The 16,809-nt window shown below is 44.7% G+C and overlaps 1 protein-coding gene across 1 annotated transcript in view; it reads right to left on the bottom strand.

Moving 5' to 3' along the window:
* Positions 1–262: 262 nt before the first annotated feature.
* Positions 263–16,809, bottom strand: part of ST14 (ST14 transmembrane serine protease matriptase) — a 42,531-nt gene continuing 25,984 nt past the window's right edge. Inside the window, exons 2-19 of the mRNA XM_044278211.1 lie at positions 15,393–15,552; positions 15,174–15,301; positions 14,991–15,061; positions 11,718–11,866; positions 10,339–10,374; positions 9,907–10,147; positions 9,653–9,792; positions 9,463–9,560; positions 9,261–9,370; positions 8,811–8,941; positions 7,710–7,814; positions 7,445–7,555; positions 7,249–7,362; positions 6,004–6,132; positions 2,448–2,634; positions 2,090–2,367; positions 1,629–1,765; positions 263–1,221 (exon numbers count right to left, since the gene is read on the bottom strand). Of these exons, the coding sequence (XP_044134146.1) occupies positions 1,060–1,221; positions 1,629–1,765; positions 2,090–2,367; positions 2,448–2,634; positions 6,004–6,132; positions 7,249–7,362; positions 7,445–7,555; positions 7,710–7,814; positions 8,811–8,941; positions 9,261–9,370; positions 9,463–9,560; positions 9,653–9,792; positions 9,907–10,147; positions 10,339–10,374; positions 11,718–11,866; positions 14,991–15,061; positions 15,174–15,301; positions 15,393–15,552 (2,487 nt within the window). The 3' untranslated portion in view covers positions 263–1,059. The remainder of the gene's footprint in view (positions 1,222–1,628; positions 1,766–2,089; positions 2,368–2,447; positions 2,635–6,003; positions 6,133–7,248; positions 7,363–7,444; positions 7,556–7,709; positions 7,815–8,810; positions 8,942–9,260; positions 9,371–9,462; positions 9,561–9,652; positions 9,793–9,906; positions 10,148–10,338; positions 10,375–11,717; positions 11,867–14,990; positions 15,062–15,173; positions 15,302–15,392; positions 15,553–16,809) is intronic.

Genomic DNA, 16,809 nt, shown 5'->3' on the forward strand with positions numbered 1-16,809 from the left:
GCTCATGTAGTGAGGCCTATGAGATGAACTGTGGAGAAGGAAGCCACAGGATCCTGTTCCCTGCTGCAGTTTTCAACTGCATCACCATCCTAGGCCACAATATAGTTGAATTCAGGAAGGCACTTGCAGCTGCCAGCTGAGTACATAAGTGACTGGCGAGTCCAGATTGTTATATACCTGTCTGGCGGCCATGAGGAGGGCTTGGGTGGCCCTCTGGTAATCTTCCCAGTCACCCCTGATCCCAGTACTGCACAGACACAACTTTAATAATAATAATGTTTATTTATAAACATAAAAACTGTTGCAGAAAATTCATAATTGGAGTAAGATTTGTAACCATGAAAAACAACGCATATGATTAACCGCGTCTTCTCTGGATCAATGATTGTTTGCTACTAAAATGAACATTTAAAGTTGGAAATTTTTACAAAGTTATAAGACACAAAACTAACAGAACAAGATGAGCATCAAAACAGACACAAAATTAAAATAAAATAAAAAAAGTCACTAAAACAATGTCTGACATAATAGATAAAATCCCAGAGGCGAAGAATTTAAGACAGTCTGCGCTTACACACCAGTGGCTGACGCACACTAGCCGCCATAGCCACTCTAATAGAGGTATAAGCTTTCCCGATGTGTGACCGTCATCATGGAGCTGAGGTTTCATGTTGATGCCTCCAATATGAAAAATTCCTTTTCAGTTATAAAAATTGAGCTGTCTGTTGGCTCCAGATCATGACCTTCCCATCAGGTATGCAACCAAGTTTTAATGGTGCCAGGATAGGTCGCCATTTTGGAGTATTTGTGGCACGATATTCCCTGACACCACCGCGTTAAGATTCCTCCATCCTTGTTACTGCCCAGTACAAGAGTCCGACCTCAGTCCAGTGCGGCAGAGCAGAAGAGCAGGATAACAAATGGCTCCAGGTTCCCAGCCCCTCCCCCCGCACTGTCACAACTGGTCACAGTTTCATCCAAACTTCATGAAATAGTCCAAAAATATATTTATATAACCTTAAAAACAAGTTTGTGACCCTCTCCAGTCCACTGTGGCCGTTACAGACCTGTATTCTGTTTGATCCAGTCCCTCATAGCTGTCACTTTTGTGTAGATTCCTGGCTTGTTCCTGCGAGCGCAGCCTTCTCCCCAGCTGACAATACCAGCCAGGTAGATCTTCCCATTAGACTCCACACTGGACAGAGGACCCCCAGAATCACCCTAGAAGAATCAGCAAACACCTGAGTAAGCAACACAACAATGGGGGGGCACAGCAGTCTCTAGGGGCTACACAACAATACATGCATTCACCAATCCCGGATAACAACTCAGGTTGTCACAGCATCTGCAGCCAGAATCTGGGGGTTTGTAACAATGTACCAGTTTAAGTATCTAAAAGTCTCTTTCTGTGCTGCTTGCTCCAGTTTGCTACAATCATTGTCTAGGCTGGATACAATTGTAACAAATCCTCAGCTGTATTAGAACAGAAGATATACTTGTTCTGTTCTTAAACTCCATAATGACAGGTTTATACCAGACTGCTCTTATACAGTATTTGGGGGTAGAGTCACACAGCCATCTTCCATTGCCCAGTAATGTACCAGTTTAGGAACATAAGCTGTACTCACCTGACAAGCGTCGATGCCACCGCTGACGTATCCGGCACATATCATGCGGGCTGTGAGCTGGTCGTCCAGAAGCTTGTTGCATTCAGTCTGATTGATGACCCGGATTTCTGCCTTCTGTAGGATTTGGGCTCCAGCTCCTGCAGGATAATCAACAGATGAATACAACAAACACTAATCTATTCAGTTGTATGGGACATGTGGCTGCTAGAGAAAGCAGAACATCGCATGGTACAAATGAAACTGGGTACCCAGTATAGATTATGCTGCATACTTGGGCTGGAGCAGGACAGGTTGACTCATGCTGCCCTGCAGTTATGGAGCGCCCCCTGTAGGCCGGTCATCAAATGGGAGATTTTTCTAGGTGAACGATGCAGCACTGTCAGGTGTCTAAAATGTAGTCCCTACATCTCTTGCATAAAAACACACATTCGCAGATACAAACGTTTTCCATGAATCCTCACCTCCTTCACTTAGAGCCCCCCAGCCTGTCACCCATATGGATTTGCCCACTGGGAAGACATGGCTGCTTTCGGGGATACAGATGGGCTGGATGAAGTCTGTGTAGCTGATAGGACTTTCTAGTTCCAGATAAGCAATGTCATTGTCGTACGTGAAATCATTAAACCCTTTGTGGGCCACAATCTTTTTTATTTTGCGCTGGACAACATCAGAGCTTGTGGTTCGTGTGGCCTGATTATGCAGCCCCATATATGCTGTCCATGTGCTGGCATCAGAATACCTAGAAGATAACACAAGGATCAATCCATGTTCTAATGCTTCTGGAAATGATGGTATTCAACAAAGGGGAAAGTCCTGTACCGTACTCCCGGGGCATCCTGGAAGCAGTGGGCAGCCGATAGCAGAATGGTTGGAGAGACCACCGAGGCTCCGCAAGTGTGCCCATCCTTCTTTGTGTGCAGACTGACTTGCCAGGGCCACTCGCCAGTGTCAGCATTCACACCACCCACAATCCGGGTCTTTCTACTATAAGGACGGTTCCCGCAATCTGAAAGAAAAGGAAAGTAAATGAGTCGGGCTCTGTTCACACCTTGCAGTTTTTCCCTTCTGTCAGAGGTACACATGAGTATTTCTCACACAGACCACTCTACAGGAATATGGTGCCCAATGCAAAAAAATAAAAAAAAAGATACAAAAAAAAGGTATCCTATCCCAGCAAAAAGACACTTTTCACATACAGAGGGTGTATAGAGACCTACACATGTGCTTGGGAAACGTGCTGGTACCTTTCCTTGCACATACACTGAACAGAGCCTTGTATACATGGATCAGACACATGATACTATAGACATACGTGTTCTAAACATAACATACATGCACAGTGTCGGACTGTGGTACCTAGGGCCCACCAGTGTAACTGATTCTGGAGGCCCACCTTAGAGCTCCTGCACACAAACTAATATTTTTTTTTCCAGTGTCCGTACCATTTTATTTATTTTTTGGCCTGTATGTGAAACATTCACTTCAATGGGGCCGCAAAAAACGGAAATTACTCCATGCGCATTCCGTGTCTGTATGTCCAGATGGCCGTTACGCAAAATGATAGAACATGTCCCATTATTGTCGGCATTGCAGACAAGGATAGGACTGTTCGAGGCCGGCTGTTCTGTTCCGCATAATGTGGAATGCACACGCACGGTATCCATGTTTTGCAGACTGCAAAACATCCAACAATCGTGTTCGTGAGCCCTTACAGTGATAACAGAAATGTTAAAGATGAAGTATGATGGTAGACACTCACAGCAAAAAGCACAAACATACAGGTGGCAGAATTTAAGTTACTTTCACACTTGCAGTAGCAGGGTCCTGGCGGGGAACAGCCTGTCGCATCCGTGCTAACGCTAGCCCACCAAGTCGCCGGAAGTCCTCTGTAGTTTTTGTCCGGCCGCCTCTCGGGGGCTGCCTCACTTCAACAAATGGCGTTTATTATATAGGGAAAGTTAATACAAGGCACTTACTAATGTATTGTGATTCTCCATATTGGCTCTTTTCCATCACACTATACACTGCTCGTATTCCATGGTTTTGACCACTGCAATCCAGCAGTGGTGGTCGTGCTTGCACACTATAGGTAAAAGTGTTGGCCTATGCGCACTTCCAGCCTTTCCCTATAGTGTGTAAGCATAGCCACCGCTGCTGGATTACAGGGTGGTCGTAACCAGGGATACGTGCGGTGTATAATGTGATGGAAAGGAGGCAATATGGATAATAATATATTAGTAAGATCCTTGTATTAACTTTCTCTACATGATAATGCCATTTACAGAAGTGAGACAACCCCTTTTTGTATAAATGTCTGGCATAAAATTGATCAAATCTTAACCTCAGATTGCATAGAATCTACAGAATATTTAAAAGGGGTTATCCTACCATAATGACCGATCGCCCATCTACAGGATAGGTGATAAATATCAGATTTCTGGGGGTCTAACAGCTGGAACACCCACTGATCATGAAAAAAGGGATCCTGATACGTTCAATTACATTTCCGGCAGTCTATGTACACAAGGGTCTTAAAAGGGGTCGTCTCACTTCAGTAAGTGGCATTTATCAAGTAGAGAAAGTTAATACAAGCCACTTACTAATATATTGTTATTATCCATATTGCTTCCTTTGCTGGCTGGACTCATTTTTCCATCACATTATACACTGCTCGTTTCCATGGTTACAGACCACCCTGCAATCCAGCAGTGGTGGTCATGCTTGCACACTATAGGCAAAAGAGTCAGCCTTTCTGGCGGCCGGGACCATGGGAGCGCACATAGGCTAGTGCTTTATCCTATAGTGTGCAAGCACGACCACCACTGATTGATTGCAGGGTGGCCGTAACCATGGAAACGAGCAGTGTATAATGTGATGGAAAAACGTATCCAGCCAGCAAAGGAAGCAATTTGGATGATAATATATTAGTAAGTAGCTTGTATTAACTTTCTCTACATGATAAATCCAACTTACTAAATTGAGACAACCCCTTTAAGACCACATTCCCTTGATCATAGGGGTCCCAGCAGTCAGACCCCCACCAGTCACTTATCACCGTGTCATAGCTGTTTCACCTTTCCACATTCCCTATCCTTAAAAGTTTTCTTTTGGTGTAAATAAAAAAATAAAATAAAAATACAAATTAAAAATCTGGCCCAAAATATGTGCCAAACGGAAATAGAAATGCTCGTCTGTTAAAGGGCCTGTGTCCACTTTTCTAGTTATCCTCTAGCAACAGAATCAGGGAGAACTAAGTGATCCGTGGGGGTCTGAACGCTGGAGCCCCCACTGATCCCCCTTCTTGACTGAGTGGACAGGTCAAGAATATGCCTTGCCTCTCCATCCATTCTGTGCAGCACTGGCTATTTCCAGTGGTCCCAAAGAGAATGAATGGAGCAGCAGGGCGTATGTGTAGCCTGTCACACCATAAAAAGGGGGAACAGGACCCGTTCCTGGGATCAGTGGGGGGGGGGGGGGGGGTCGCAGAATCGAACCCCACTATTTATATCATTATGCCCTATGGTGTAGAGAAGATAATTTGAAAAATTGCACAACCCCTTTAAATCCTCCACCACCAGTATCTCTTTACATGGCAGCAGTGATGCCTGTAAATATGGAATATCATCACTGCCGCCATGTAAATCATACGTGTCAATACTGGAGAATATGATGCACTGTGCAGAATTTTTCGGACATAAGTCCAACCCCCTTTGCAGGTCACAACCTTTAACAAAGCCCAAACAAAGGTGCTAGAGGAGCAACGTGAGCAAAGGGCACAAACGGAGGGTCATAACTGAAACAGAGGCATTAGGGTCACCTGAGGCAGGGTAGTAGTGTGGATCCTGGAGCAGGGGTAACTGGAGAAGAGGCAATATTAGTGGTGCATTTAGAGTAGGGGCATCTGGAATTGGGGCACTAATGGGGGTGCACCTAAAGCAGAGGCATTAGGGTCACCTGAGGCAGTGTAATAGTGGGGATCCTGGAGAAGATTCAATATTAGGGGTGCTTTTAAAGTAGGGGCATTGGGGGGGTCATCTGGAGCTGGGGCACTAATGGGGGTGCACCTAAAGCAGAGGCATTAGGGGGAACCTAGGGCAGAGTCCCCCCCAATGCCACTCTAAAATCTGCAGAGAGCAGCACACATTCATAGATCTGTGTCTGCTATAAACAAATCCCCTATTTTTCCCTTACAGTCTCCTGATAAGACTGACCCTATAATGTGTGTATGTAGAGCTGTATGACAAATACCATTTCTTTTTATGGAGCCTCTACATTAAGTATCGCGTAGCTGCCTCTAGTTTTGCACTTTGTGTGGCTTACACCAGCTCCTCACACGCAGTAAAGAATCCCCAACTCTTGGGGTGCGGGGACTTACTGCAGGACATTGGCTTCTCATCTGAGCCATCAGCGCAGTCCTTCACGCCATCACACTCCGGGTTCAGCTTGGTCATGCATTCTCCACTGTCACATTTGAATGTGTTCACTGTGCAAGTGGTCGCCACAGCTGCAAAAACAAACCAGAAAGCAAGGTCATCTTTTATATGCCGATAAACCGATCAGTTTTATGCCAGTCTCTCTGCTCCAATGCACCAAGAATCCAGAACATTGCCACGGACATCGTAAGCCAATTTCCATCTCAGTAGCATTAATAATCACAACATCGATGCATTAGAAGGACTGTGCGGGCTTAGAATCAACAGTGTCTGTCTTGTCGATAGTGGTGCCTGAAATTTCATCTCATACATGTGTATAACAGGCATGTGGACAGGACCAGGGATGTCTCTGGTAGAATACCCTCCCTTCTTAAGCCTCATTCACACATCAGTGTTTGGTCAGTGATTTCCATCTGTGATTGTGAGCCAAAACCAGGGGTGTAGGCTACTCAGATCAGGTGTAATGGAAATATCTGCACCTGTTGTGTGTTTAGAGCCGCACCTGGTTTTGGCTCACAATCACTGACCAAAATACTGACGTGTGAATGAGGCATGATACTGTGTGCCCCCGTGGTTTGTGCTGGAATAGTCAAACACCACAACACACTCGCAGAACACATGGGGTTATAGTGGCATTTCCATTCTCAGGGTGCACACATTCTCCAGTAAACATTCATGGAGAGCACTGTGCTCTCCATCCTTACTGCACAACCACCTCATCAGCTAAGGGTACTTTCACACTAGCAGCAAGGAACTCCAGCAGGTTGTTTCGGCGGGTGAACAGCCTGTCGGACCCGTGCTGCCTCTAGTGCACATGTGCCCCCGGACTAACGCTCCGGCCCCAGTGACTATAATAGGGGCGGACCGGAGTTCCGGCGGCTGCACGGCAAACATGCCGAGAGGCGGCCGTAATAAAACTACGGCATGTTGTAGTTTCATTCCGGCCGCCTCTGGGCTTGCCCCCATTATAGTCAATAGGGCCGGAGCGCTAGTCCGGGGTCACGCATGCACTAGCGGCAGCACGGATCCGACAGGCTGTTCACCCGCCGGAACAGCCTGCCGAAGTTCCTTGTCGCTAGTGTGAAAGTACCAGTTTTCGCCTTGGGCAGTAGAAAGGCTAGGTGCACCCCTGCATACGCACACATATCATTTGTACATTTATGGTTTATTTGCCGTCTGTCACTCACCCTCTCCACATTCGGACTCGTCAGTGCCATCACCACAGTTATCAGTTTTGTCACATTTCTGCTCCTGTGGGATACATTTGCCATTTCTACATTTTAGATACTTGTCTGGACATTCTGAAAGAGACACAGAACAGTTATCACCAGATGATCATGTGACAGCCGCGGCCATATCCACCACAGAAGAGTAGAGACTTACTACAGTCCAGTTCATCAGTGCCGTCTCCGCAGTCGTTCACGCCGTCACACAGGAAAAAACGGGGTTTGCACAGCTGGCTGGTCTTGCAGCGGAACTGCACGGCTGTGCAGGCTGTAGGGAGGAGAAGACAATGGAGACTTTGTGAGGTGGAAATCTCTGAACATAACTGCCACTATAGGGCAGACCGTGCACACAGGGCATCTACAGGCAAGAAGCTAAGGCCATCATTCCCCTCCAGCATAGTATAAGACACTATTATACTCACTGCATGAATTTTCATCGCTTGAATCTCCACAGTCATTCCATCCATCACACTTCCGATCCAAGTCTATACAGCGGCCGCTCTTACAGGCGAATTGGTCGGGACAGGCTGCAGAAAACAGAAATCAGTCGGTGATGATGGATAGGAGAAACCAGCAACACTTGGAAGCCTACCAACACAGTGGGCCACATTTACTGTCGTAGCTGCACCTGAATTCTATGATTATTTGCGGCACAATCTGACACATTTTTGGTGCAATTTAGCTTTTCCAATTTTAGACATATTTTTAAAAAATAATCCAAAAGGAATAATTCATTGCACCACATTCACAGGAAAGGGATGTTACTTTACAGGAGAGGGCTATGGTTTAAGATGCGCCATTTTGCGACAACATTTTTGGCTAAACATGTGGTATAATGTTAGACAGAAGTGCCTAGGGCAAGAAAGTTATGATCCAGCATGATCCACTGTCATACATCTGGTGAATCTTTAGACTGTCTAGTCATACAGTCAGGGGCGCAACTACCATGGCGGCAGACCATGTTACTGCTATGGGGCCCAGGGCAAGAGGGGGCCCAGCTAGGATCATACCCTCTTCTACTGGAGGTGAAAACTTGGTCAGGACTACCCTCTAAAAAGGAAAAACTTTTAGGAAGTGAAGCAGTGGAAAAATGGCTCACGGGTGTTTGATAAAGGGTTTAGGCAGAAATCCCTGTCCTGTGTGGGGAACCTGGTTGGATCCTTGCTATGGGGCCCTTATTTCTCTATGTACGCCACTGCTTACAATGCCTATATTTTAGACAAGACCGGTAAATCCCAAGCTTCAATATGCATCATATTTGATATATGTCCATAGGGACGAACGATTCCCATGTTACAGCGGGATATGGTGTGGACGTCTAGATGTAGGTGTGACAACTGGAACATGCAAACACATCCTGAGTGATAGAATGGAAAAATGACTGAAGATCCATATGCAGGGAAACCCCAGCGGAGGGGATCATGAGGGCTGGAGTCAAACACAACAGCATGCATATCAACCATATACCATGGCCAGAGTCTACATCTACAGAGGCTGGAGTAAGTTTAAACACCTGTACTCACGATTATCAGGCTCGTAGGATAAGTACTTTGCCAAGAAGCCGGTGTCCGTGAACGACTGGTCAGAACGGAACTTCACAATCATTCTGCTGCTGTTGTTGGAAACAACAAATGGAGATCGTTCCCCACAGTATCTAGGAGAAGTGGAGGACAGGGGTGATGGTGAGGACTAGGTAGAGCAATCCCCTGGTGGCCTGACAACCCTAAAATTATTATAACATTTATTTCGCTTTACCATTATATTATACCAGCTAAAGCTCTTGAGGTTCAGGGAGTGTAAGGGAGCGCAGCTGACAGGTTTGTCACCTTCAACGCACAAACCATAGTTTTATCCAGTATAACAAAATAACAGGCTGCTGTCCCATACAGCAGACTTTGTGCATTAGAAAGATCTTGTGTGAACAAGGCTCAGCATGAAAAACCAGTTGGTGCAAAATGCACTTTTAGCCTTACCTTTGATTATTGATCTCCACGTAGTCTTTGGGACATGATGTGATGGGGACTGAGGGCTCCAAAAGGTAGAACATGAGGAATCTTATCTTCACATGCTGGTCTGCAGGAACCTGCAGAAGGGAAAAAAAATATATGAATGACGAAGATGATGAGTAATAGGTCTGATAAGGGGCATCTTTATGATGCATCACCCGGCACATACCTGGATGTCCCATATACATTCCCTGTTGGGAGGGTAATGAGCTGGGTAGAAGGGTGTACTGAACTCGCCACTGGCATCTTTTAAGACTCCCCCGCACACTGGAAGAAAAGGCACAGCTTGTCTATTACTTCTGCCAAGATTTGGTATACATAAAATAACCGGCTGATAGACATGGCAGAACAGATCTTACATGTGGTCTTCTGTATCTGGGTAAATTCAGCCAGAAAGCCAGGATACCTCCCCACATTGTCTGTGACCAGAGTGACCAGCATGACATTCTGTGAGGAAATGAAGGTCAAGTTGTAGGACGGGGGGTAACTGCCACATAACCTGCAAAGACCAAGGGGTCAGAAATGAGAAGCTGCAACACCCAAAACAAAGATGAACCCTATAATCCACATATAAAACCCTTCCGGGGCTGAGGTTCCTCCTCTACGCACTCACTTCACCATAATGCGCGGCTCCATGGCGGTCAGAGAGTCATACACAGTAACGTAGTCTCCTTTGTTTGTCTTGCAAGGCTCCATCTTGAAGGTTTTGAAGTGAAGCAGTAGCATGTGACCAGCATCTGCACGCAATGCCCATTGACACCTGGCGTTAGGTCCATAAGGAAAGTTGGGAAATCCAGGGGTGGAAAACTGAGTCACAACTCCAGGGCTGGCGTGAAGTAAAAAAGTGCAGCGGTCTGTGGGTGAGGACACAAAACAAAATGGCGTGGTCATATTCAAAGCTCAAAAGAAGCAACTGTATGAGAAACTGCACTGAACACGTTTTATTGATCACATTCATTTCTAAGAAAACATAACATCCAATAAATGTAATGACTGCGATAGAACAATAATATACCAGCCTCAAAGTAAGAAAAAGGTCACTCACTGTCACGGAACGTTCTCGCCATCTGCGGATCGGTCGCTGGAATGAGAAGAGACAAGATTAGCTGTCATGTCATTTGACATAACGTGGCCTAGCATCCAGGAGAAAAGAGACTTCTTATTAAAATCAGCCCCTGGTGTTTACATGTGGCCATAGTGTGCACGTATTTGCATATGTTGATGCCTGTATATATGTAGTGTACAAGTGTAGACGTAAGCAGCGATAGTGGATATGTATAGACACCATATTAATGTAATTTGTGTGTAGATAGTGTGTATACAGTTCATACTTTTATTTAGTGATAACATGTCTTTATAGACTATTTGTGCACATGTATGTGTCAATAGTAAGCAAGTTTGTACAGATCTAGCTTGTGTGTACACTATTAGTAAATGTGTATAGTGTATGTGTAGGCTGTATTCATGTAGTGGGTCATTTATCAAACTGGTGTAAAGTAGAACTGACTTAGTTGCCCATAGCAACCAATCAGATTCCACTTTTCATTGTGGACAGCTCCACTGGAAAAGGAAAGGTGGAATCTGATTGGTTGCTATGGGCAACTAAGGCTACTTTCACACCTGCGTTAGGTGCGGATCAGACTCTAGTATCTGCACAGACGGATCCGCACCGATAATGCAAACGATTGCATCCGTTCAGAACGGATCCGTTTGCATTACCATGAACCAAAAAATAAAATAAAAATGCTAACGGATTTTGTTCATGATAATGCAAATGGTTCAGTTTTGACTTACATTGAAAGTCAATGGGAGGCGGATCAGTTTTCAATTGCACCCTATTGTGTCAGTAAAAACGGATCCGTCCCCATTGACTTACATTGTAAGTCAGGACGGATCCGTTTGGCTCCGCATTGTCAGGCGAACATCAAAACGCTGCAAGCAGCGTTTTGGTGTCCGCCTCCAGAGCGGAATGGAGGCAAACTGATGCATTCTGAGAGGATCCTTAGCCATTCAGAATGCATTGGGGCTAAACTGATCCGTTTTGGGCCGCTTGTGAGAGCCCTGAAACGGATCTCGCAAGGGGACCCAGAAACACCAGTGTGAAAGTAGCCTAAGCCAGTTCTACTTTACACCAGTTTGTTAATGTTTATCCTGTGTATATAGATCATACGCATATATGTATGAAGAAAAAGCACGCTTACAGTATATAGACTGTGTGCATGTAACCGTGTGCAACCATGTAGATATGGCTTAAGTAGACACTAATGAGTCTGTTGTGTTCGCTTGTATATATGGCAGTGTATGGACACTATATACAGAGTGTATAGACTCGTGTGGAAGTTATTGTGAGTAGATGAGTTCTGTATGAAGTTGCTATATATCATTGCAAATATGCTGAAGAAGAAATCCAACGTCACAACTTACGGTATGCCACAAACGCATCCACCGCCAGAGTCATACGCCGCACAGTGGCCGTCTTCACCTTAAGCTCACTCATGGCTTTGTCGAGGGCGCCCTCCTGATACGCTGGCACTTTAAACTCTGATATGTAATAACTAATGACGCTGCCCTCACTGTGGGACGAGAAGAGGCAGGAAGAGGGTTATTTGTATTGAGATGTTAAATTTAATCAACTCTATAAGTCACCATCATCATCATGTAACAACTTTCCTTGTTATTAACCCTTACAATGAGGAAAGTTTGGGTGTACATGCATCAGGGAAGTAAATGAAGTGCATGAGAGCATCCATGCGGGCAAAAATGCTCTGCAGCTTATTGACAAATCCCACACATAAAAGCAATGTTTCAACCCACCCAGATGTATGTCCTGCTTGACAAAGACCACTGCATGGATCAAAATGTTGCACTTATGTATGGGATGTGCTAAAAAATAAAAAATATTTCTGCCTGCATGGACGCTGTTATATATGCTTTACTTTTTGGAATCCATAATCTGACATTGAGTTTTTTGGACAATGTAACTTTCTAAGTGTGCCATTAGCAATCAGTACTTGCTGATTTATGATGGTAGGTGTATTGTTCTAGTGACATTATTCTTCGTTCTTTTTTCACCTCTATTGGTTGGAGATGCATTGGCTTTACATCAGCAGCCAATACAAAAACTGGCATAAAAAGTCATAAACTGGCAGCCCAAGATGGCAGACACATGACTGTTGAGCTCCACAACTCCCACTCACTTCATTGCAGCTATCTATAGCTAATGAAAGCAGCTGTCGCACTGTTTTATATCATTCCTCTCCCCGCACATCTGGGCACCCGCTGGATGGCCCATGGATGTCGCAAACAGTCTAAGGCAGCCACAAAAGAAAAGGGAAGTACTGTGCTGCAACTACCGACTTGCAGAATCCAGCAGCAGGTCTCGAGTACTCCAGATCCATTTACAGCTACTGCCCTGGAGGGTCCGCATTCATCCCAACAAAGCCCACGGGACTCTAGTAGGGTATTGGTGATTCACATGCGACCATCTTTAGCTAGCACAGGCCCTCCCCAGGGGGGGAACCTTGAAGTAACTCCATTACTTATATAAGACTACTTTTACTATTACTAAATTTCTTGAGGGGTGACATCAGACACTGGGAGGCACTTTGATCCCCAAGATCAGAAGGTAGGGGCCACCATACAGAAAGCCAAACAAAACTCTAATGTGGTGATTGACCTCAAGGGGCAACTTAAAGCCACCATTATGAAAATAGAAGATTTAGAAAATCAGCCTGGGATGGAGAACTTCAGAATTAGGGAACTTCCTGAAGATGGGACTGATGTTTCACACGTGGTACAGGACATATGGAAATCGATAGGGCACACAGAGCTCTTGCTGCGCCATGCAAAGAAAGACCCCCTACTGACATAGTGGTGAAATATCCACGGCGGGCCAGAAGATACAGATTTTTGCGGATATGTTTCCAGGGACTATTCAAAGGAGCTGAGCTCTTAAACCCTTGTAGCAACACCTATTGCAGAAAGACATTCGCTATAGATGGGTCTTCCCACTGCATCTGTGCTTCTCATACAATAACTGGCCATATGGCTACTTTTCAAGGAGAATTCATTCTCCATTCGGGTATAATTTTGGATAGTCCTTCTCCTAAGACTGCCCATGGCCTGGGTGTTTCCCCCTTGTGGAAATTTTGCACCGAGAGGAAGACTGGCCCCTCACCTTGAGAGGACATTATATCTAGTGTATTCCTTCAAGCCGTCGGGGACTGGACCGCTATCACTTGCCTATAGTGTAACCTCTCCAGTTCGCAATTCACTTCAGAAGTCTACAAACCTGGATTGCCTTCCAGTTGTAATTGAGCGTTTATTTTTATTTTTTATTTTTTTTTCCCCCCTTCTGTCATTTCTGTTTTCATCTCCCTTTTGTACCTTTGTGTGTTGCAAACCTAGGATGATGTGAGGATCTTTGTCCCTGTCCTGATCTCTTATATTTGGTGGGTTTTAGTATCTGTCTTTCTCTAACTCCTGCTAATTCTGGCTGTTACACCCCTCATTCTAATATTGTTGAGGTGGTGTTCCTCTAGGACACACATTTTCTCTTACTTTTCTACCCTAATTTTTACAGGTCCCTTCCTTCTTTATTATGTTTCTTCAAGGGAAAAGAAGAGGGGTGTCGGTATTTAGAACTCAAGTTATGTCTCTGTTTCTTCCTTAAAGATCCAATGTGACCCAGAGGCAGGTACATTTTGGTTTCCGATATGCTGTCCGGGCATGCTGGGAGTTGTAGTTTCGCAACAGCTGAAGGCACACTGGTCGGGAAACACTGTCCTAGATAATACTACTCTCCACTTTTCGAAAAAGGAGGTGTGGCAAGGGTGGGGAAGGGCATGATCAGCCGCAGCAACAAATGCATCTTTATTTATGCCAGTTCTCTGGCGTAAATGAAGCCAGAAATCTACAGCAGCTCTCAGCGGTCAAATTTCTGGTTAGGCACGAGGACTGCAAGAAGATGCACCTAATTTATGACAAGGCGTGCGGCTCGTCATAAATTAGGTGCGTCCTCTGACAGTGCATGGGATATCAAGACTGGCCTAGACTTCATACTGATTGTTGAGAGGACAGTATGCATAAAGTCATATACACTCTTTGTTCTTTAATGAAAATCTTAGAGAGTAAAAAGTGGCCAACCCCCAGTTTGTAACTTTTTGAACGCCACTGTGCGCGAATGTAGATGCACATGGCATTTCTATGCCACCCTCGTCGCTGGGGTGTGGTGGAGCCGGGCCATGAGTCCCAGCAAATTCATCATAATTTATGCCAGTTTGCTTGCATAAATGACCACTGAAATCTACTCTAGCTAGCCTGGAGTAGACTTCCATCTAGGAGCAGGGACTGTCAAAAGATTTGTCCAATTTGTGATGAGGTCTGCACATCGTCATACATTAAGCACATCCTTCAGCATGACAGGAAATATCAAAGAGCGGCATAAAACGCCAGACTGGCATAAATCACCCCAACTCAGTTTGCATCAGTGCACAATTGACTTCTATTTCATAGTACATACTTTCACCATATCAGGGGAACAGCAATGGGGGCAGTATCTGTCCCATGGTATGTAAACTTGGGCTGGATTGTGAAGAATTCACTCCATGTTTTATTTTATTGCTGTTATACAGACATCTTAAGGTGGATTTTTTTTTAAACTCCCCTCTGAATATTAACACTTTGGCTGGAACTTACCTGAATGCTGTGACGTTGCAGCTGAGCACGAATGGCCCAATGGCAGGATCATTGAGATAGGCATTCAGCAGCTGCAAAAAAGGAAGAAAATTGTGAATTCTACATGTAAATTATCCTCTCGCTTCCACAGACCGATCATTGTCTTAGAGACTGAAAATCCAGTATTGAGATTAATCCACTCACCACTTCATTCACTTTTGAGGATAGATCTGCAAATTCTGGAGACGCTGGGTTCTCATATGCATCAACAAAAGGGATATTCGTTACCGTTAAATAACCAGTATACATTTTGTGCACTGGTCTGTTCCGGTCTGGAAATAAAAAAAGACAAATTAAAGAACTGATGCCTGTGTCGATCCCACGCCTCCATCTTCAAACCATAAGATGCCCAGGTTCACTTACATGCAAAGTGCCAGACTAAGAGGCCGATTGCGAGCGAAATAAGTGCAAAGGCGACAATTATGCCAACTATCAATAGTTTCTTTTTTAGCGTCATTTTCTCCATTTTTTTCGTGTTTGTGGCAGGAAGAAACTCAACCATTTCCTCAATTCCATTGAAGCTCTAGAAGAAAAGGAACATAAATTTGCTTTTACTAAACTTATACAGAGGATCTGCAAATAAATATTAACATTACATCCTGGATCAATCCATCTCTAAATTTGCTTCCACAGGAAAAGGTGCATAGTTCAGCCCCAAGATGTGCCCGCCCATCACTATTATACAAAATAAATATCCATAAAACAGCAAAGTCACCATGCAATATACCGTATTTTTCGCCCCATAAGACACATTTCTCCCCCCCCCCCCCCCAAAAAAAAAGTGTGACAAAAATGTCCCTGCAGCTTATGGGGTGAATACTAAAAAACGCTTCCATTATGGAGGCGCTCATTAGTACAAGAGGACTGGGAAGCGGTAAAGGCTCTGTACTCACCGTTTCCTGGTCCTCGGCGGTCGGCCGTGCTGTGACCTCACGCTATTTGCGCCGGTTCACAGCACAGCCAATGGCAGAATGAAGAGGATCGCACTGTAGGTAAAGAGCAGCGGCGTCCAGAGCAGATGTAAATGTTTTCTTTTTATTTTAAGTTCTCTGTGGCATGGGGGGTTCATATGGGACTGATAAGAGACAGTGGGGGCTGATGAGAGGCTTAGGGCTCTTATCTGAGGTCTGATTGGGGGTCATTCACATTGGGGTCTGAGCTGAGTTCTGATTAACATTGGGGGTCTGACCTGACTTGTCCTCCTCTAAAACCTAGGTGCATCTTATAGGGAGAAAAATACGGTACATTACTTATCCTGTACCAATCTTTAGTTATAAACTGGAGATCAGAATTAGAGAACATATTTGAAATTAACCAGGAGTAAAAGCAGTATTTTAAGCATATTTCATGAGTTACATATATTCTGAAACAGCATAAAGAAAAGCAATGGGAAGTTGAAAAAGAACACATTAAAATTAGACAACGCTTTCAGATATCTCCCAGTTATTGGTGATAATCTGGCACCTGGTGTTAATTTCCTTAATTATCTGATAAACCCTATTTAACTGACAGCCTAAAGGTCCCTTTACACGGGACAATATTCCAGCAGATTGTCATGAAGGAAGCATAATCTGCTGATCACTAGTGAAGGAGACCACTGCATGTAGATCTCCTCCAGAGTATGGGGAGGAGCGATCGCTAATGCCAGCAGATCGTGTTTACGCGGCACGATCTGCTGCCAGTAAACATTTTAGTGTGTGCATGATCGGATTACCCAATGAACGACCGTTTCACTTGTTCATTGGATAATCTGCATTACATTAATATATCCCGATCATTG

Source organism: Bufo gargarizans, chromosome 2 (genome assembly GCF_014858855.1).
Source record: "Bufo gargarizans isolate SCDJY-AF-19 chromosome 2, ASM1485885v1, whole genome shotgun sequence".
Taxonomy (NCBI): domain Eukaryota; kingdom Metazoa; phylum Chordata; class Amphibia; order Anura; family Bufonidae; genus Bufo; species Bufo gargarizans.